The sequence below is a fragment of the Danio rerio genome, chromosome 7, assembly GCF_052040795.2.
Source record: "Danio rerio strain M-AB ecotype USA chromosome 7, GRCz13ab, whole genome shotgun sequence".
Taxonomy (NCBI): Eukaryota; Metazoa; Chordata; class Actinopteri; order Cypriniformes; family Danionidae; genus Danio; species Danio rerio.
This window is the reverse complement of record NC_141027.1, coordinates 14,124,903-14,148,244: the sequence shown is the minus strand read 5'-3', so window position 1 is coordinate 14,148,244 and position 23,342 is coordinate 14,124,903. Positions and strand designations below refer to the sequence as shown.

General features: G+C 37.6%; 1 protein-coding gene across 5 annotated transcripts in view; it reads right to left on the bottom strand.

The window, feature by feature from the left end:
• The window catches only part of furina (furin (paired basic amino acid cleaving enzyme) a), a 218,928-nt gene that overhangs the window by 74,266 nt on the left and 121,320 nt on the right, over positions 1-23,342 (bottom strand). For all 5 annotated transcript variants that reach the window (XR_015494861.1, XR_015494862.1, XM_087259703.1 and 2 more), the window contains 2 exon segments: positions 15,132-15,260; positions 14,970-15,046 (listed from right to left, as the gene is read on the bottom strand). Coding sequence is in view for 3 of the 5 variants with exons in the window: in XM_087259703.1 (XP_087115829.1) it covers positions 14,970-15,046; positions 15,132-15,260 (206 nt within the window). In the remaining 2 variants the exon portion in view is untranslated.

Sequence of the window (23,342 nt, the reverse complement as noted above, 5' to 3'; positions counted from 1 at the left end):
AATCATAATTAATTAAAATATATTTTAACCTAGTGGTTAAGTACACCAACATATAGCGCATGGTGCTCACGGCGACCTGAGTTCAATTCCTGGCTGGAGGTCCTTTGCAGACCCTTCCCCTCTCTCTCTGCTCCCAACTATTTCCTGCCAATTCTCTGCACTATCCTACCCATTAAAGGTTAAAAAAACCCTAAAAACTATTGTGAGCTAACCACTGAGCCACCGTGTCTTGACAAAAGAAATCAAAAGGAGAATCACCATTTGATAAAATAAGCTTAGAGTTAATAATGGCGGCAAAACAGTGGCGCAGTGGTAGTACAATCACCTCACAGCAAGAAGGTTGCTGGTTCAAGCCTTGGCTGGGTCAGTTGGCGTTTCTGTGTGGAGTTTGCATATTCTCCCTGTGTTCGCGTGGGCCTCTGGGTGCTCTGGTTTCCCCCACAAGTCCAAAGACGTGGTATAGGTGAATTGGGTGTGCTAAAAAATTGACCATAGTGTATGCGTGTGAATGAGTGTGTATGGATGTTTCCTAGTGATGAGTTGCAGCTGGAAAGGCATCCGCTGCGTAAAACATATGCTGGATAAGTTGGCGGTTCATTCCGCTGTGGAAAACCCAGAATAATAAAGGGAATAAGCTGAAAACAAATGAATGAATGAGTTCCTAATGGAGAAATTAACTTTCCAAATGTAAAAAAACTAATTTGGAGGGGCACACGAAGGTTTCCAATTCAGCAATATTTGCCTTCTTGCTTCATTAATGATTTTTAAATGCTCAAACAAAGCCTTAACTAACACACAAAAAAATTTCATTCTTTTGTTTGGCGTTTAAATAGGCCATACTGTATATATTTTATACACAAGCACACAAGGTCGGTTACTGCGTGCTTCTGAACTGAAAGTGTTACAAAAGTTTCACTGCTACTGTTGCAAGCCTGAAACCAGCACTGTGGTTCCTGCGGTATAAATTGCAAGAACTAGATCTAGATCTGGAGCACAGCGTGCTAGAGAGAATGGAAGAGGAATAAGGTGACAAAAAGAGCTGGTTAGACGATGGGGAAATTTCACAGCAGGGGTCAGATAAAAACATGGCAGCTAAATAACACGCGGGACGAGCGAAACTGCCAATGCTATTGATCTCCTGCTACTAATGTGTCTCCTGCTGTCTCCACATTATCAGAGAGAGTGACATTTTAACTGATCTTTAATGTTTTATAGTAAGTAGGAGAGTGTCCCTACTTCAGTGAAATCATTTCGGAAATGTTTTAAAAGTCAAACTTGATCGTATTTTTCCAGTGGCAAAGATGTTATTTTATCAGTGCCCATTCTAGAAGTCAAATGCAGTGGGGTTCTTGCATTAGGAGAGGCGGGATGGCCCCTTGAAAAAACTACAAAGCAGTGTCATTCAGTCCAAGACCTTTGATTTCAACCCACTCGTAACTACGCTTTTCTGCCTGTCAGCACCAATCATGGTTTGCCTCAAGATAAAAACGGCTCTTTGGCTGGAGTCCCGACAAAAAAAGTGGAAATCCCAAAGTGAAATAAGGACAGGGCAGAGTTCAGCTCTTCATTAGATGACAATGGAGAGTTCAGCCATGATGGTCAACAAATACTGGAATAAACGCATTGTTCATTGTTTGTTCATGTTTTAAAATGCATTAACTTGGAATACAACCTTACTGAAAAGTGTTACTAAAATAACTATTTTCATGCGTAGTTTATACACCTATAAATAAAACCTATAAACAACACTATCTGTCAGAAGATTGGCTGCTCTAAAAATATACACTACCTGACAAAAAGTTGTTGTTGATCCCAGTTGTAAGAGCAACAAATAATAACTTGACTTCTAGTTGATCATTTGGAAAAGTGGCAGAAGGTTGATTTTTCAGATGAATCATTTGTTGAACTGCATCCCAATTATCACAGACACTGCAGAAGACCTATTGGGTCCCACATGGACCCAAGATTCTCAAAGAATCAGTCAAGTTTGGTGAAGGAAAAATCATGGTTTGGGGTTAGATTTCATATGGGGGCGTGCAAGAGATCTGCAGAGTGGATGGCAACATCAACAGCTTGAGGTATCAACACATTTGTGCTGCCCATTACTTTACAACCCACAAGAGAGGGCAAATTTTTCAGCAGGATAGCGCTCCTTATCATACTTCATCCTCCACATCAAAGTGCCTGAAAGCAAAGAAGAGCATGGTGCTTCAAGATTGGCCAGCCCAGTCACCAGACATGAACATTATTGAGCATGTCTGGGGAAAAATGGAGGAGGAGGCATTGAAGATGAAGCCACAGAATCTTGATGAACTCCAGGAGTCCGGCAAGAACACTTTCTTTGCCGTTCCAGATGAATTTATTAATAAGTGATTTGAGTCATTGCAGAGATGCTCAAGCTCATGGGAGTCATTCACAATACTACTTCTTTTCCCACTGCAGCATGACTTTATATTCTATACTGTACATTATTTCTGTGAAGTGACAAGAATTTTGACTCAGCAAAGTCAGACCTAACGGTCCTAACTAAATAATTAAAAATCAAGGCATGAACATATTTCGTTTTGGTAAAATATAGAGGCCTTTGCCTTTTATATAAGCCACTTCTGATACCAAATGATCAACCAGAAGTTATTATTTGTTGTTTCTAAAATCTGGATAGGTGACAAGACTTTTGTCAGGTAGTGTACATTTAAGATTTAATTTACATTTTAAAAATTCTCAGAAATGAGCTAAACTTAAATCACATTCTTGGCTGAAAATAATAAAATGAAAATGAAAATATCATTTATTTTAATGATTTTAAATTTTAAAATGTCAACTGTAATGTGTTGTTCAGTAAATGTCGAGGAAACAGATTCAGTTTAGATGAACAAAGATGAGAAAAGGGTTTCATGAAATCTTCACTCAAAAAAAATTGACCACAGGCTGGGATCTTATCGTGAAATGATGAATAGCTAGATGTTTGCACAACAGTTCAAGAGTTTGGGGTCATAGATGAACAATTTTTGCATGAAAATATCCAACGACCACTAGAGCAGTTGCATATTTTAGGTGCATATATTACAAATGTCTCAAAGAATGTTCAAATACAGAGAAATAAGTAGTGAGACGCGAGTATGTGCTGGGTGTTCATGCTTTCAACGTCACACAACCTCATTTTACGGTTTGGTTTTTATAGGAAACACCAAAGGCGCTTTAATATGTTGTGTGTTTTATTAGACTGCACAGAGCAGCATTAAAACAGAAGGCCAAAATGTATTTAGTGTGATAAAACCGAAAGGCAAAGCACATTGCAGTTCAAATAAAACAAAATAAAGACATAAGGTGCATCCCAAATCACATACTTATGCACTATTCTATGCAATTTTGTAGTATAAATAGTGTAAGTATTGCATTCACACTGAAAACTCTAAAACGAATACGTGCACTTTAAATACCCGGTGATGCACTGATTCAACTGGTAAAATAAAGTGTGTAATGTTGGACACTTCACACACTTAACAGCCACTGCTTTGCTCACAAAGCGGAAGGGGCGGAGTTTTCAGGCATTATACCGCCTCCCGATGGTGAATGCAGTTGGCAGGTATTATTTGATAGTTTGGTCTTATTTCAGTAATTTAGCAACCGTCAAACGTCATCAGGGAAATTATTTGAATATCTATTAATGCCTAGATCAGACTGCGTGATTTTAGCCCTGATTTTGGCTCGCCGACAGGTTTTGAGAAATCGCGGACAAATGCCTGAAATCACAGGCAAATCGCTGCTCGTGCACGTGAGTGACAATCACACAGTATGAACTATCAAAGACGCGATCTGAGAGAATTGCCGATGACTCGCCGATGCCTGTGAGATATTTGGCATGCTAAATATCTGGAGCTGTAGGCGATTCAAATCATGCCGTGTGAATTGAGTTTTGACTGAAAATAACATCAGTGATCGCCTACAGCCAATGAGAGAGCAGCATTCAATTGTGTGTGCGTGTGTGTATACCTGCTGCAGGCCAGCGGGAGGCAGGGGGAGAAGTTAAAGGCGCTCTTTTTCGGTTTATTTGGACCCACGAAATGGAGGAAAAACTAGTGGAGGTTTGACAGGACTCAGGAGCAACCGTGTCTGTTTGACGTTTCATACAGAAAGAAATTAGTTTATTATCAACGTTGAGGAGAAATGGCTAATTCCCTTTAAACCCAGGCGAGCAAACATGTCCATGGTCTACCCCATTAAAGGCTTCTTTCTCATGATGTAGTTAATAACAAAAGATATACTACGTGTTTTTGGCTGTGAGACGTAGTTTGGACGAAGTTGTTGGCGATTATTCCTATAGTAAAGTCGTGCAATGTGAATGTCTATGTCGCCGAACCATCTTGCAGTGTAAACAAAGCAGCGACGAAACGCTAGCCCAGATATTTATGCAGTGTGAAAACATCTGTGACACGACTAGTTTGAAAATCGTGCAGTCTGAACTCGGCATTAGTGGAAAAAAAAACAAAAAAAACATTAGGCTTCCATTTGAGATGACACTAAAAGTTCATGGACACTACATACTATGCTGCTGAGTGTGTAATTGCATAAGTGCATAGTGTGCCTTTTGGGACACAGCTATTAATAATCTTCTCTACACTGTAATAATAAAATAAAAATAAATGTGACAACTTAAAATTGTAAGTCAACTATTGAGTTGATCTGGATGAGTTACTGTAGGTACTTTGTTGTCTGGTTTGTTGCAAGGCTTACCTGAAATACAGCTGTCAAGGATGATATGAGCTCATTCTACAGTTATTTGAAGCTTGTAAGCCTATAAGGTTGCAAAATCATCATTTATGAGAAGATTCTTTTAAAAATGCATTTTATTAGTTTGAAAAGACACGACAGCAATAAACATACTGCAAGTAAACTTGGTTGCCAGTTCACATTTTAGAGCTCAAACTCATTCTTTTTACTCAGATCAGTAATTTAAGTCAATAATGTGCCTCTATTTCTTATGAAATCACTGAGAAAGGCAATTATGTTGCCAGATATTCCAAGGAGGATAATAAACCAAAATAAAAATCTGATTTAATTTACCTAACAGAAAAGCAAAATAAGCGGACCTGCACCTACCGACTTTAATAGCTCCATAAAATTGAGCTCTTTATTATTCAAGGCCAAACTAAGACTGAGGATGCTTAAAATACATGGACCTGGCAACACTTCAAGTGTGTGCATCCTTCTAAACTCTCTGGTCACTGCAATATTAATCCGCCTCAAAAATAGGCGGATACCAAATGTGTGAGATACCAGAACGTTGCCATGGTTACTCCAGTGTCAATCATCTCAGTTTAGCACACGAGTCACACACTGAATGATGAATTACTAAATTTACTGCAGTGTTTAAATGCATTTGCCACTGCTAAAAATTTACACACGGCCTAAAATGAAAGCATCTTCGTTGCTGGACCACTTACTCCTTTAAAAGCACGCCATCATTGTTACTTTACAATATATCCTGAAACACTGTAGATTTATGAACCAGGCCATTTAAAAAAAAATGGCCCGTCTTGTGGACGGCCATTACCAAGGCAACCCAACACAATCCGTGGAGAGAATAAAATTCACAACACATCAATCACAGAAAAACTAATTTGCCAGCAGCGAAACGCAAAACACAGAAAACACAGGCAGTGAAGGCTGTTGCCTACTGCCTACTTCGACAACCTGCATACTAGTCTCTAGAGCACTGCGTATAGATTAAATTCATTTACTGTAAGAATATGCTTTCGGCTAGAAGAAATGCAGGCTGCATCACTCCTGAGACCCTGTACACTGTAGGACATGCATACACATTTATAAAATAATGGCTGGATGAATGCAAAGTACTTAATTTATCATGAATTATCATGAGCTTGACCTGTAGAAACACTCCACTCCATGCTCCGGACACTTTATTTAAACTACACACTGTAAAAACTTATACAAATTACTTTGACTAGCTACAATTAAATGAATTAAGTTTGACAAACTTAATTTATGTCAGTTTTCAGTAACAGATTCATTTAGTTCGTTTAGGTGTAACAAGTTTTATTAATTTATTTAAGAAAAAAAGAATGGAACAGAACAGTATATTACAAATCATTCAATATAATCATTTGAATATAATAATAATAGTAAAAATACTTTTTTTACAATACAAATAATTTCCTTCATTTTAAAATAATAATGATAATACTTTTATGTTTTGTGGCAAGTGCAAGTATTGCTCACTATTAATAGTGAGCTATACTTATACTTGCCATGAATAAATTACTAAAACTTAATTTATTACTGAAAACTGTTAAACATTAAGTTTGTCAAACTTAATTCATTTAATTGTAACAAGTCAAAGTAATTTGTTTAAGTTTTCACTTTTTACAGTGCACCATACATGGATTCAATAAGGAAAACAATGTTTACTATATGTCATGTTGCACGGCTGTCTTCTACAACCTTAACATACCTCATTTGCACAATATCTTAAAGGGTTATGAAACACCAAAACGCATGTTTTAAGATGTTGATAGACATAAATATGTCTCACGCTGCTAAAAATACTATCAAGATGCATAAATTTCACAAAAAAGCAAAAATTGCTTGTTTTTGCGTTATTTCAAAATTCGTTCTTCCGGTTTGAAAAGAAATTTTGAAGCTACAGTGATTAGTTCTTTATGTAAATTCAAGTATGTAGACTGGATCAATGACTGTAAAAAATATGGACGACGTGACAGCCCCTTTTCCCATTGAACGCCTTAAGGGCAAAACGCCTGCTTGGCGGGCACAAACTGTCGCAAAAGACTGCTGAAAATGGAGCCTTGACATGCGCAGAAGGACTGTCTGATGGAGCCAGAGGAGGAGCCGCGAAAATGAGCGGAGTCGAGCTTCCAACCAAACGCTTTATGTAAAATCAACCACGCCCCCCGAACTTCTCAGCATGCGTTTGCTGTCATATCAACACAAATGGATGTAATAACGTTAACAAATATGAGGTTTTTTTATATTCAATCGCGCCAGCTCCAGGCCGCAGCGCATAATCTACTCGCGGCGTTACGGGCTGATTCCGCCTAGCATGCGGCAGCGCCGGCTCGCTCGGCCGCCGTATCTGGCTCGATTGACTCGGGCTGGAATCGGGCAGTGAGTCCAGGCATCCGGAGTAGGTCCAGCAGAGGTAGTCAGTCTGAGCTCTGAGGGGTAAGTCTCCGGCAGGCGAGAATCTAGCCGAACTGGTCCGAGTGTATTTTGCCATCTGGGTGGCTAGGCGTGTATCAGCAAACTAATAAAGCCCGAAAAAAGCCCTGACCTTATTGAATAAACAGTGTTCCACCAGATCATGTATGTCAGAAACTATAGTTTACTGCTGAACTCATTTTGTCATGGTAAAATAACACAGAATTCGAATAATAACACTTTAGTCTCCTGCCGAAGCTCAGACGCGCTGTTTTGAGAAACTGTCAATCACAGCTGTCAATCACGATGACACGCCCAGCATTAAATTACTGCTAAAAACAAACTGTTTACAAAAATGAAGATCTGCACCTATTTCAGCACAATAACCAGTGCCTTAATCGACCAGAACTATCTTTCGGGACATTTTATTGCAAGTGTAATAATTTTTTTTATTTGGGCTCAAGTCTCCTTCATTAACACGGAGGAGGCGGGCTTTATGACTTGTACTGCAGCCAGCCCCCAGGGGGCGATCTAACGGCCGAGACCTTCACTCAAACGCAGGCTTGCGGCACACTTGGACTGGATGTCTGTACCACGGGTACAACATGACATCTTTGACTTTTCAGCATTAATTAACAAGAAAGACTATTTATCATGCATATTAATGAGGTTGCACCTCATTCACAATAGTGTTACCAGTGTTTAGAGACACCCCAGGTAGTGGTGCAGCGCTGATTTGCTGTTGTGTTCACGTGCTCAACAGAAATGCTGTGATTGGCTGGAAGGTCATCAGTTCAGCTAAGACACCGCTGTTTACTGAGTGTAACCAAAGATGCAGGGACACTGTAGTGTTTTAAAGTCACGTTAATCAGCTGGTTTGTCTATAAGCTGACATACGAGCGATCCGCTGATGAATCATGGGTTTCAAGTCACTGTTGAGCATGTGAACACAACGGCAAAGCAGCGATGTTTAAGAACGTGGTTTGTAGCGGTCAAATGTTAGAGGGGAAATGGATGTTTTTAAAACTTTAGTATCGATTGGTACCAAATTCCAGTATCGTGCAGCGCTAGATTGGAGCAGGGGTCCTTCTCCGATGTCAGCTTCACACTTCAGCCACAATATTGTTAACCACGCCCCTCTTACAGTTAGTTTGCTACAAGAGAATGATGCCAAAAATAAAGCCCCGCCCATTACAATATTCCATTCTGTGGAAATATAAATTTCTATCAACTAATTCCAAATGAAAAATAATCTACGTATAACTGAAAAGTTATATTCTCTGGTTTTTAATTATATAATTTCATTAACATCCCAGCTAGGATGGACATTAACCTTTTGTCTTTCTGATAACAGGCTAAGCCAATGTAATGCAAATTGTCAGTTTCACAGCATGGGGTGTCTATTGTTTTCTCTTTTCGATCAAATGGTCAGGCGGTTTCTGTCTCCAGAACATGATGAGATTAGACCTGAGAAGCAGTTTACCCTGCCGACCACAACCCTTAATTTGCATACTTTGTTTAGCTATATCCCCTCCTCCTAAGAACACAATATAGCCATGAAATCTTTGTCTTAATTCAGACTAATTCAGACTTGTGTGAGACTTGTGTGAGAGACTTGTGAAAGAACTTGCAGACTGCGGACCTCTAGTAGGCACTTGCAGACACATTGGACATCTTGAAGACGCTGTATGACTGCAGATTAACCAACACGTCTCAATAAAGGAATTCTGCTTGTTTCGAGTCTCCTGGACTGGGTTCTCTCTCTCTCTTTTCAACTCATTTATTTTTTTTTACAACAACTTGGTGCCGTGAGCCGGATAGAGACTGAAATCATCTAAATCTCAACAATTTGCCACAAAAGACTGAAATCCACCTGAAATTCAACTTGAACCTTCAAGATCAAGGAAACTTCTTCAGACGGAATCTTCAGCTCAACGGCAATTTGAAGTCACTCAGCGGACGTCACAAATTCTCAACTATTTGCTGACTGCAACCCTGATGAACATTGAAGCTACCTGAATACAAAGATCAGATCACTCCAGACTGAATCTTTACAGCTCAACCTCGATTTGGTGAGTTTCACACTATCAAAAGAACCATACAGACCAGTCTATACACATGGTTATTCTCTGCTCCATCAGAGAAAAGTTAACAAACAGCTGCAGGGTTTGTTTAACAAAAAGTTATTCTCTATTTCAACAGAGAAGTAACAGTTTTATCCTCTGTTCAGACAGAGAAGTTAAGCCTTACGTGCTATTTTCTTTTCTTTTATTTTGTTTAACCTCTGTTCAACCAGAGAAGTTTAACTTTAGCTATACAAGCTAATTGATGTTATCTCTTGTTCAGGCAGGAAGTTTTAGCAACATGTGCTAATATTGTTACCCTCTGTTTCGCCAGAGAAGAAATTACTACACTTTCATCTGAAAAGTTTTAGTATTTTTACTTTGTGATAATAAGCTCACAAAATGTTCAGACAGAATACAAGACTGATCACTACAACTGAAAAAGGTAGTTTAAAATCTCCTTTATTGTCAGATCAGGATTTCAAATCACTGCTACGACAGCACATGGACTCAATAACAGAGTCAGTCAGACTAAATTTGACAAAGAAATTTAGCATTGACCCAGATGATGTTTGGACATTAGAAGAATGCAAGAAAGTGCTTGATGCATGCATTCGCAAAAACAATGTAAAAGGCATTATCTGCTGCTACAGAGAATTCAGTTTATCTCGAGCTAAACAACAAGCTCAAGCTAAATCTGAATTAGAGAAACAGATCCAAGAGCTTCATGCTAAGATAACCTCATTAACAAAACAACTGAACCTAAAGAAATCAAAAACTGACATTGAGGAGGTTAGTCAGCCTGATAATAAACATCCTGACTTACAAATTGTCTCTGAAACAGAAATTTCCATCCAGTCAGATAGCGATTTACCTATAGGCTCAGTAGAGGTTTGTGGTGCCAGAAGATCTAAGAGAACTGAGAGTTCACACAACAACACTTGTGTTGTTCAAATTCAAACAGTTTCCAGAACACTAGGACCTAGAGAAATAGACAGATTGTCTCAAAGCTTACCATCAGCACGCACAAATTTTTCAGAGTTTAGCAGAGCACTAATCAGCAAAATGCGTCTTTATGACAAGTCATTAACAGAAGTCACCCAGCTAATGTCTCAAATTCTCACTGAATCTGAATTGAGCAGTTTTGAGCATACTGTGACCTCTAAATTACAACATGCCAGTAAGGATGATTTGAGAGAGGGTGTTTTGAAAGCTCTAAAGAACATTGTTGGCCCAAAGATCGACTGGTCAAAAGTGACTTGTTGTGTACAAAGGAAAGATGAATCTGTGAATGAATTCACTGAGAGATTTTGTCAATCCGCCATAACTTACAGTGGATTAGCTGATAATTCGGACAGTGTGCTAGATGATAAGGGACCCCTAGTCCGCATCTGGTCAGATGGCCTTGCAACTGAATACAGACAAGCTTTGCCATTTCTTAACATCACCTGGTCTTCCACCACTCTCAGAAATAATATGAACAGTTTAGCTTTGTGGGAAAGAGACTCTTACATCAAAGACAGAGTAAGATATGAAGCAGCCGCCACTAAGGTCAACACTGAAAAGACATCAAATCACAAATGTCTTAGGAAAAATATCTGTTGTCATTACTGTGGTAAAAAAGGACATTGGATGAGAGAGTGTAGAAAGAATAAAAAGAACTTTAAAGAGATGAACAGGGTAAATCAACTTCTGAACAGTTTGCTAAATGCCCTCAACATACCCCTCCCCTCATCACTAAATCCATTGAGCTGTCCACAAAGATGCTAACCATTTTTGGCTGTGAGTGCTTAATGTCCCAGTTCATTTACAATTAAGATGAAAGACTCTTTGTAAAAAGACACAAAGGAAACTTCTTCCTTTGTATTAGGGAACTCTGCTTAAGTCCACTTACAGCCTTGAATGTGTTTTAACACATATTTTCAATCACTACCCATTCAATGTTATGATGTCTGATAGGACTGATATTTATTGAATGATAGTTTGTGTCTCACATTTTAAAAGTTTGCCCACCACACTCAGGGACAGAACAGGACACACAAACCAGTGAGGAGCCCAGGGCAGAACTGAAAGCAACAGGCTTCAGGGGCCGCACCCTGTGGTGAAGACTCCCTTTTTCCCCATTTATCCTCACCTCACTGTTTTATAGGTGTCATAACTTTAAGATTAGGAGACAGAAAATACACAACACTACACGATCACCAACTTAACACCACTATACGATCACCTGAATAACTAGACACACGAACTATGATCATACAAGTCTATGTATGAATACTGCTGGTCTGCTGTTTCCTTGTTTTCTTGTGTGCAGGTAAACACAAACACTGCATCTTCTCAAAAACACTCTGAACCAGAGCATCACTACGGAGATCCATGAATGACAGGAAGTCATCAGATCAACTCTGTGCTGGAGAAGAACCACAAGAAACACACCTCACAAAAGACTGAACACTATTCACAAGCCATGGACTTTCAGAAGATCTGCAGTTTAACTACATGATTTTTTGTGTCATCATGTAGGATTTATGACATTACAACTGATTGTCATAAACGTGTGAACAATTTTAGAAATCTACACTTACATCTATGTAGATATTGAAATGACACAGAATAAGTTAAATGTGCCTGTAACTTTTCAAGTTACATGACTAGAAAATGGGGCTTCTGTTATCAAACAGAAGCCATTGAATGGTTTTAGGAAAGCTTACAAATTTATATTTTTTTGTGAGAGTTTTTAAATAACTCTCAAAGGGGGAACTGTGGAAATATAAATTTCTATCAACTAATTCCAAATGAAAAATAATCTACGTATAACTGAAAAGTTATATTCTCTGGTTTTTAATTATATAATTTCATTAACATCCCAGCTAGGATGGACATTAACCTTTTGTCTTTCTGATAACAGGCTAAGCCAATGTAATGCAAATTGTCAGTTTCACAGCATGGGGTGTCTATTGTTTTCTCTTTTCGATCAAATGGTCAGGCGGTTTCTGTCTCCAGAACATGATGAGATTAGACCTGAGAAGCAGTTTACCCTGCCGACCACAACCCTTAATTTGCATACTTTGTTTAGCTATATCCCCTCCTCCTAAGAACACAATATAGCCATGAAATCTTTGTCTTAATTCAGACTAATTCAGACTTGTGTGAGACTTGTGTGAGAGACTTGTGAAAGAACTTGCAGACTGCGGACCTCTAGTAGGCACTTGCAGACACATTGGACATCTTGAAGACGCTGTATGACTGCAGATTAACCAACACGTCTCAATAAAGGAATTCTGCTTGTTTCGAGTCTCCTGGACTGGGTTCTCTCTCTCTCTTTTCAACTCATTTATTTTTTTTACAACAATTCCAATTGGAAGCACATCAACAGTGAAATTAGAAGTCTCAGCAACTTCCTATTCGATTCCGATTGTCTTAGCTTATTATTTCATAAAGGTCAGATCTGATTCATGCATTAAGAAAATTATGAGTATATAAGTACACGCTTTCCAACTTAAATCAGTATCAGTGTGCGCACCAATAAATCAAAGATCTTCTTTAGCATGTTCTCTGACTTCTTTCTCAGTTTATGAACACATTTGCATGGTAATCTGCATCTGAGAAAGGCTGACCATATGTGACACTATTAAACTCACAAATGGTCAAACAAATGAATGAGGATGAATGATGATAGGGAATTATAGCTGCAGATTGTGTTTCTGAAAATGACACCATTTGCTTGCTGGCCATGCAAAGAAAAAATCTCATTAGCAAAAGGCACTCCTGTCCAACAGAAATGGGCTATGGTGGAAACTCTAATCACGCTGTATTACAGGCTGTGTATTCCTGTGCACATCTCCATGCTGCAGGGCAAAACCTTTGGCCTCATTAAGTACATCAGTGAATGTATAGTAGTATTCATACTTTAGCTGGTTTAATGCCAGGAGCTTCAGGGCCTAGGTATAAAATACAGAGCAGGCTAAGATGAGGAAAAACAAATAACAGTTTGAGCTGCGACTCCCCTCACAAATGACCGGCTTTGCTGAAGAAACCTAGACTTGGTTTCTTGTAAAACTTTCTTGCAAGTCTAAAAACAGCTTTTTATGAAGGCAGATTTGAATGTGCCACCTTATGACAATATAGTGTGGCCTGTACATAAAATATAACACCTATTCAAAGTGTGTCTTTATGAGGGACATCGAAATGGAGCAAAAAACAGCTAATTACTTATAAATCATTAGGATGTGAAAGTTTTGATTAAATTAGTGGACCTCAGAAGTACTACATTTAACAATAATAAATAAAAAAACAGCTCATCACACCTTGAAACTGTGTGAATCACATTTCACAATGTTTATTTTGCTAGAGGATACTGTTATTTCCTTATGTGAACAATCAATTTTTGCAAGTTAATCAACTGAAAAAAAGCTTGTTTTGGTAATCTTCGAAGTCTGACTATTTTCTTCTGCGTCTAAAGTGGCGGTTCGTCTAATGCAGGGGTGTCAAACTCAATTCCTGGAGGGCCGAAGCCCTGCACAGTTTAGTTCCAACCCTGCTCCAACACACTTACCTGTAGGTTTCAAACAAGCCTGAAGGACTCAATAAGTTTGATCAGGTGTGTTTAATTAGGGTTTGAACTAAACTGTGCAGAGCTGCGGCCCTTTTGGAACTGAGTTTGACACCTGTGGTCTAATGCGTGGTTTCTCAACCACGCTTCTAGAGACCCACCAGCTCTGCATATTTTCCATATCTCCTTAACCAAAAACACCTGATTTAGCTCATTAGCAGAGACTGAAAGTCCTGTAATGGGTGTGACAGAAAAAGGAGACGTCCAAAACATGCAGTGTTGGTGGTCTTCCAGAAACATGGTTGAGAAACACTATTCTATAGACAAGTTTGATGCTTTAGCTACAATATTTTTAGTCACACCCATTTATTTTAAACTTCAACATCAAGCGCACACGTAAGGTCCGGCGCAGCCTTCGTACAATCGCATAGCCCTTGCCATGGCTGGCGCTGATGCGCAACTCTTAAAAATGCATCGACATGTAACGCAAGCTCTGTGATTAGTCAGCTTAGTAGCGGTGACAAGTGTGCGCGGTGCCGCGAGCCTAATGAAGCGAGTGTTTACAAGCGTCGAGTCCTGCGAAGGAGCTCCAGATGGAAACTTTTGTTTTGTGTTAACCTTATGATTAAACTTGTTGCAATTAAGCCAGTTCCCGCCTTTGAATGAGCAAGCTTTAACTACTTGTGCATTAACAACATAACCTACAGCCAGCTAGCATTTCAGAAGTGTTATTGCAAAGCAACACAAACAAGTATAAATGCACTGCTACGCGCAAGGTATGAGCCGTGCTTCACACGATTAATCGATGCAGAAGTAAAAACCAGCCTTTACCGTTAGTTTGCTATGAGAAAATGATTTGCAAAACTAAAGCCCCACCCCTACTCAATATCCTGTTTCAGTTAAAAAGTACATTAACATACTAAAAATAATTGTCTCTGCAACTTCACACACTTTAAATAAATTGTACACTGTAAAAAAAAGCAGGGTTCCACACAATTCCTTCATGATGTCCCAACACAAATCGATTAAGTGGATTGAACATAAAACAACAACAAATTAAGTTCTCCTAAAAGTATCTAAAGAATTAAGTTAATTCAGCTCATTTAAAAAAAAAGTTGTTTCAACAAGAAGAAAAAGTCTTTCTTTGAGTGTAAGAAGTCTTGTATAGCTTACAATACCTGTTATCGTTGAGTTGAGTGTATCGAGGTTGAGGGTCTGGGTCGCCATCGTTAACATCGTAGCTAGCATCTGGATCCTGAAAATGCACAACGAACATTACGGAAATGATTATGTCTTGGGTTTTTAATGTCGAATGTAATGGTGGCCTATTTAAAACTCACATAGTTCTGAACCAGATCTGGGTGGTTTTTTTCAATGCCATCATCCAATATGGACACGACGACTCCTTGTCCAGTGACACCCTGCTTCCAGGCATTTTTCACGTTGAGGTCAAGATGGTCTTGGTTGTACTGATGGGAATATAAGAGAAAGAACAGATCAGCATAGATGCCACTTCCCTCCTACCAACAGCTCAAAAGAAAACAAAAAATAATAAGTTTACAAATGAAAGTTATGTGTGATAAAATTAAATGACGCAGGGAAAAAGTATTGAACACATGAAGAAAGGGAGGTGAAAGCCCAGACAGCAGCTGAAGTCTCTCAGTAGTTCTTCAGCAACCCTCTGCCCTTCCTCATTGTAAATGAATATTAGCTGCTTCAGTCCAACATCTACATTGGCAGGAGAATGAAGATGAATCCAGGGTGGACACTTCAGCAAGACAATGATCCAAAACACAGTTGAGGAAACTCTCAAATGACTTTGTTTTCAAAATGCTTTCTCACACCTGAGCAATGCATGTGACTTCATTCTCCATATGAGAGGCATCTTTAAGCTGCCATCACCAAAAAAGCCTTTTATATTAAGTATTAAATTCATTTCAGGAGGTCAGGACTTTCTCCTTGTGTCATTCCATTGTTATTACACATAATTCATTTTTCAGATTTATTTTGTTTTATTTTTATGCTTGTTTTGTTTGGGTGTTTACCAAAAAAATTGTTCAGTTGCAAGTCAACAGCTCCTTTAAAAATACTATTCCCAGGAAAAAAACATGAAGTGTTCATTATTTATTCCTCCTGCTGTAAGTGAGGATCGTCTTTCTCAAATCACTTTAGAAGCTCACATCAGCTCTGACTCAATGCTGCAGTCTGCAGTCACCTCAATACCGCATGATGTCCTGTACTAGAAATGAGAGATGCCAAAACTCTCATACGCCTTCAAGACATCCTGTCTTGGTTATTGTAATGCCCTGAACGCACGCAATACTCCCCTTTCACATACTGTACCCTACAGTTCAGGAGTTTCTGTCTGCTTCAACCAATGTTTTGCATTGAAATGTTAGTGCATTGACTTTTATTGCGGGCACATTTCTTTACACCTAACTTTATTAAATTATGCACACACAGAGCACACTACACACACAGTGCTCAGCAGCATAAATGAGTACACCACCTGAAGACTGAATATTTCATTCATTTCTCAGTGTATATATTTTGGTTCATTAAAACAAAACAGTATTATTGAATGGTTACACCTATAAAAATAAGATTTTGGTCATCTAACATCAATATGAATAAAAAGACAATACATTTAAATTTATTTAAAAAGTTATTGAAGAAAAAATAAATACAATTGCAAACTACAAAATGTCAACTTTTTATTTTTCCTGTTTAATTTTTACGCCAACATATTAACTTGGGTGTACACATATTTAGACTGTGATCTTGCTTTTTTTTGTTAGATTAGCTCCAGATTTGGCTTTGGTACTGATTAATCTTATGTATATGCACAAATATATAATTGTAAAGCATCCTATAGAAAATATTCAGTTAAAAGGAGAGATCTGTAAAGGGGTGTTCTCATTTATGCTGAGAAATTTTATTATTATTTTTGAATACTTTTAAACTGCAGGGATGTATTAAAACTTAATATAAATAACATTATAGTTTTGATAATGTGATAAACATTTTGAATTCATGTGTAAGTTGCTTTATTTTAAAATGTTCTATTGTTCCCTTGTTCTTGTATGACAGGTTACACAAACACATTAAGCAGCACACAAAAAGGTTGCTTGAGCAATAAATCAGCCAATCAGAAGGCATCTGAAGGATCATGTGACCATAGCAAAACCTTTTTGAAACTTAAAAAAAGTAACCATTTTCAACTTATATTGTTTTCTTTTATACTTTATTCAGTAACACCTGTAGTAAAACTATAATTAAATAAGTAAACATAATAGAGCTTGATAATATTGGAGTGATGATAAAATAAGATCATGTGGAGCGACACAATCACCAGCAATCTAATCCAAGCAGATCACTGGAGAACTGCTGAACAGGACTACAAAAATACCATCATGCACCTCACACACACAACAGTTCCTGATTCCCTCAAATTACACACACAACTTGTAACTTGACATGGACTGATTACTTAAACTTTTTCACCTCTCTCTCTCACACACACACACACTGTTTTATAAACAATTTATCAAATCTGTTTTATCTTTTTGCATTGTAGCATGGTACGGCAATCTGAGTGTGTCAAGCTAGAACAGGTTGAGCAGCCTGGTGAAGGTGGCAGGCAAGATCATTGGTTTTAATCAGACTGGTCTAATGGTAATCTACCATAACTATGTTCTAAGGAGAGCTCAGGGTATCCTATGCACCCCGGATCACCCACTGTACTCTGTATTTCAGCTGCTGCCATCAGGACGTCGTTTTAGGGTTCCTATTTGCAGGACAAATAGAACCAGAAATTCTTTTATAATGGTGGCCATTAGGTCATTAAATGAGTCCAGGGAGAGGGGGATGTCTCTATATACTGATGTATGGATGTTGTGTGGTAATATTTTATTAATGTGTTCATGGAACTTCGCTTGTGTTATGGTACCTTGTTGCAATTTTAGTTTCCATAACGGGATAATAAAGCCGAGTCCGAGTCACACACACACACACACTTTGCTGAGTCTTGTTAACCTGTACCATTTCGAAGCATTTTCCTTTTGTCTAGTTTTTCTGTGCCTGTTGACCCTCTCCTTGTTTTTGTTAATGCTGTATGACGTTTGTGCCGATATCTTCGCCTGTGACCCCAGCTACTCTTCTGAATTGCCCTTAAGGTTAAGCTATGGTTCTACTTGGACTGTCTATTTGCGTTTAAGTTTAATAAAGATGCTGTATTTTTGGATCCTCAACTCCCTGGTACAGACACTGAAAACCAAGAAATGGCTAAATGAAAACCCCAAAATAATTGAATATCTGTTAAAGAAGTTAAATATAAGTTGTAATAATTTCGCAATATGTTTCTGCCGAAAGCAGTTTGGTGAGTGTGTCTGTCTGAGCACAGAGATCTGACCTCTCTCTGCTCCACACGTGTGTTACTCCAGTGCAAAAACGAACGTGGCCACCTGAGTTTATCTGAGCAGAAAATTGAATTTATTTCTCCACGCGGCTCCCGCACTCGCCAGTTGGTCACAGTGTCGCTGTTCTTCTCCCCAGAGAGGTTGAAGGGAGAAATTGAAGCCAGTAAAAGGTGCTGTCAGGTCTGATGACCCCAAAAATGATACCCTCCCCTGCTTATCCTGGGATTGAAAGTCAAACGAACAGAACTGACAGTTTATTTCTTGAGCCTACATCAGGGAAAATGATGCAATCTTGCCTTAAAGGTCCAGCAATAATGGCTGTGAGGTTGATAAATCTGCGCTGATGACCTTTGGTCAACTGTTGCAATTGCAGCCAAACTTTCTCTGCATTCCGCTCTACGGAAATGTTATTGAGTGGCGTCTACCCGTTGCACTGATAAACATGATTGATAACGCTGTCCTGAAGAAAAAAAAATGTGTTGAGAAAAGACTGGAGCTCAGAGTACAATTTTATTGTTTTCTTTTTTCCTTAAGTCATGACATTCCCTAAAAAGTGAGAGAAGCAGCATCTATTGTGTTGGTTCATTAGCTGGAACAAAACGTCCGAATCTGGTGAATCACTGCTGCATGCAGAATGACTGAGCAATGACTTCACACAAATTGATGATTCTCATTACACTGCAGGATTCTCACAAATTAAAGATGCGGAGGGAGGACTCTTAATTACTTGGTAAACAAACAAATGAATAAATAAATCCCATGCTAGCATTGAAAATAGATCTGTAACGTCCAATTAAATTAGTCAGGAAAGTACATTTTAAATTGAATCAGCTCCATTTTATTGACAGTCAAAATTAAAATGAGGAAAGAATGACAGCTGTAAAATATCATATAAAGACTCAGAAAGTTGATTCAATACCATGCTTGTCACAACAACTCAATAACATTTTATTATTATTATTATTATTATTATTATTATTATTAATATTATTATAACCTTTATTTTACCAGGAAAGACACATTGAAATTAAAAATCTCTTTTACAAGAGCGTCCTAGCTAAGATTAGGTGATATAGCTAATAGTACTGTGGGGCTCAGTTTTATTATTATTTGATACATGGCAATGCTGGTGTAAACAACTTTGTACAACCTTATAAAAAATAATGTTTTTTAAGCAAATAAAAGGCATATAATACATTGTAAGTGTACCCTTATTACGCATATGACTATGAGGTTGCCCATGGTTTTGCGAAGGACAGCTTTTGTTTCTAAAGTTCCACTGTTTACAGTAAACAAAAATAAGATATTTGCTTTTTGTTAAAAATTATTTGAGGTTCAACAAGCAACAAATTCAGTTTGCACTAGGGATGTAAGAATATTGTAAATACCGTCATACCGCAATAGTAATTTTTTTCAATATTACCGTAGGCGCATGACTCAATAAAACTTTATTTCTGAGAAAAGTTTGCTTAGGCAAATGAAGCGAACGGGAGGTAGCGGGAACTACAATTCCCATCAGCCTAGGCGTGGCCATCATCCTTTGCGGTCTGTTGTTACTACAGATCCAGTAATGCGGAAATGGAGTGTGTTGCTAGTAACAGGGAAGAAAAAGAGCTGGAAATGATCGAACCTAAAGCGAGTTTTAAATCGGATGTGTGGAAGCATTTCGGTTTCTTTCTAAAAAGATACGAAAAAGGAGAAAAGGTGACAGTCAAAGAAAAAAACAGTATGCAGGCACTGCCAGACTGTGGTGAAATATAAGTCAGGGAATATGACTAAAGACAGTCATGGGGACTGCAGAACACAGCACACTTGTTAGATTGATGCAGACATTGACTTGTACCGCAAAGAGACCTCTATCTCACTCATGGCTTGTCCTCTCAAGTGGTGGAAAGACGATGCACAACGTTACCCACTGCTGTCAACCTTGGCTAAATCATATCTCTCTGTCCCAGAAACCTCAGTCCCAAATGAGAGTCTTTTTTTTTCTGTTGCAGTGAACATGCCCAGAGATCCCAGCTTTTACCAGATTATAGTTATATGATCATTTTCCTTAAAAAACCCATCTCTATCTAAGTGAGTGAGTGATTAAATGTTGAATGTGATGAGTTTTCAACAATACTAAATTGAAACTTTATTTTTTTGATATGGTTTAATAGTTTTGTGTTATTAAAATTGGAAAAATTGAAGTTCCTGTTTCGAAACTTACAGATAGATGGCTGATTTGTATGTCATTGATATGTTCAGTGCTAAGGTAAATAAACACTTTTGGCACTTTTTTTCGAGTCTTTTCATTAGTTTTTTTTTCCTATAAATTATTCAATAAATACCGTACCATGCCATTCATACCGAAGTATTACCGTACCGTGAAATTCTGATACCGTTACATCCCTAGTTTGCACACAAACATACACAATTACTTAAAAATATGAGTTATGTTTTAAGAGAGGATGAAAAAAGGGGTATAAATCTGATGCGTAACATTATATTAGATCCATGCATTAGGTATTAAAACAGCAATACTGCTGCTGTGTTCGCCAAAGTTCATTATACAGCAAAAGAAAAGAGATATCTTACTGATCTTAACTAAATAACTTCATTTAATTAATGAGTTCATACACCAGAAGTTCAGGAGAAAATGGTCTCAAACTGAAGGTCTATCCACAAACTGAGCCAAAAAACAATTAAAAAGCATAAACAACAAAAATAAGTAGCAAGGTGTTTTTTCCTTAGTACTTTAAGTCCAAACAATAATAAAAGCACTCTCTCAATACTCCAGTGTAAACAAAGAAACCAATTCGTCCTTCCAAACATTATACAGAGCTAATAGATGCGGAGCAAAGCCACAGATATTGTCATGTTATGAAGATTTAATATTGGAATAAACTGTGCATTGCTCAATTTGTGTGCATCAGGGAGTCATTATCAATAAGCTCGATATGAGTAATAAGCCTCGGTAAGCACATTGGTTCTGAAAAAATAATTGGGGCAATCCAAACTAAACGTATATCCGGTTAAAAGAGGTGGTGCAGACCTGAACAACAGATATCTCTCTTTCAACCATCTTCATTACAGACTCATCCAGAGATGTCTGGTTTTTAGAACAGGCTATTAATATTTATGCAGGACGTAATTGGGACACTGCATCTAATTTTTGTCTTTTCGAGTCAGAAGCAGGTAATCATGCACATATTTAGTGAGCTGACTCAGCAGTTTTCCGCGCACTGCTTTCTTCATGTTTTATTGCTATTTTGGTCGTGCTGACACTAAATGCTGCATCTTTCTCAAGCAAATGAGCGCTTGAAAGCAAACTTTAGATTTTAAAATGCAAACAGCAAATTCAAAATCTACTACCGCAATTAGAATCAACACTACGGGTGTGCAAAGTTTAAAAGTGGAGTTATTATATGGTATATTTTATATTTGTATGCTAGTTGACTTATTTTAAGTGCCTTTATGTCAGATAATATTATGAGTGATTTATTCAAAACAAATGATTCATTTTAAAATGTGACCATTTTTAATAATGGATCACTGAATTGATTCAATTTAAAAATCAATAAAAAAGCAAAATTAAGTTAAAAAAAATGCAATCGAGTGACTGCGACAAACAACAATATCCAAAGTCCAAATTGTACGTGTGAACTTTGTATACAGAAATAGTTTGGGGATATTTTTGAGTGACCAAGAGTCTGCATTTTAAACATTAAAAGAGAGTCACGCAAAATAAGCTGTTTGTGTCAACTAAGAAGAATGGAGATGTCGCTTGCTGTCATGTTCGCTTTGGTCATTAAAAGGCAAATCCTCTGCAAAAAAGGAGAGGTGACATAAACAAATGGAAGAACAGGAAAAAATTCACCGAAAGAGGTGAGTGCAAGAACTGTATATGTGATCTCTCTCTCTCTCTCTCTGAATACGCAAAACAGTTAACCTATCAAAATAAACCACATGCCATATATAATAAAGCTGTATCAATGCATATTTCCTGCCAGTCCTGTGTAAACTACAGTAAGCAGAGTTTATTTGTTTATATATTTATTTATATTGTGAGATGGCGGAGTGCGAGAACAGTATGAAGTAGTACATACACAGGTGCGCTGCTCCAGCTTTTCTAAATAAACAACAGTGTTAAGCTATGATGTACGTCTGCATTGTACATATTTATTGCTGCAGCCTATTTATTGAATTATAATTAATAATTGATTGTAACTGCCTGTACTGAAATAATGTCAATGTATTGTACATTGTTCATACGAATTTTCTGTTTTTAAATAATAATAATAATGATGAACTTAAAAAAAATGCTTAATATTAACCTGAAGTTTGTGTTACTGTATTAAAACTAACACAAACCATAATTTCACACTAACTGGACATATATTGTTCTTCCACATTTAAAAAAATATAATTCACAATGACTTTTGATTTTTAATAGTCTTAGAATTGAGAAGCTTTTGTTCTATCTTCAAGTCAAATAAAAATGTTCCCAATCCAAAAAAAAAAAAAAAAAAAATTTTTTTTAAAAACATTGCTCAAAATTTGAAAGTATGGACTTAATATGGTTCTGTCTCAAGCCTCAAGAAAATGTTATGCTTAAAATGCTACTCAATAAGAACTTACTTGTTTGGTGAACCACAGTATAATAATACTTATATTTGAGAAAACGGCAATCTTATTTCTAATATTACCTACTGTATATTTAATCGAATTTTTCATCTGCCAAAAAATTGGGTGATGAGAAAAATGTACAACATGTTGATCTTACTCTCTTTCTCTAGTCATAAGCCCCTTTCACACATACAGACCTTTCCGGATAATTGCCGGCAATTTTCCGGAAAGGTTGTATGTGTGAACAGGTCCTTTTTGAATATACCGAGATAAATTCGTTCTGGCTATTTTCCGGAAAGAGAAGTTGTAACATTACCGGCAATTTGCCGGAATGCTGCGCTGTGTGAATGCAGAAGGAAGATTCCCGTAATAAGCGCGTGCACGTCTAGAACTTTAGCCAACGCTTTAGCCAATCACAAAAGTCAGACGCATTTACGTCCGCAAGGTTTGTGAGGATAAAAGCCTTTGAATATTTTTCCAGACACATTTAGCTGCTAGAAGTTAGTCAGATCACGTTTATATGTT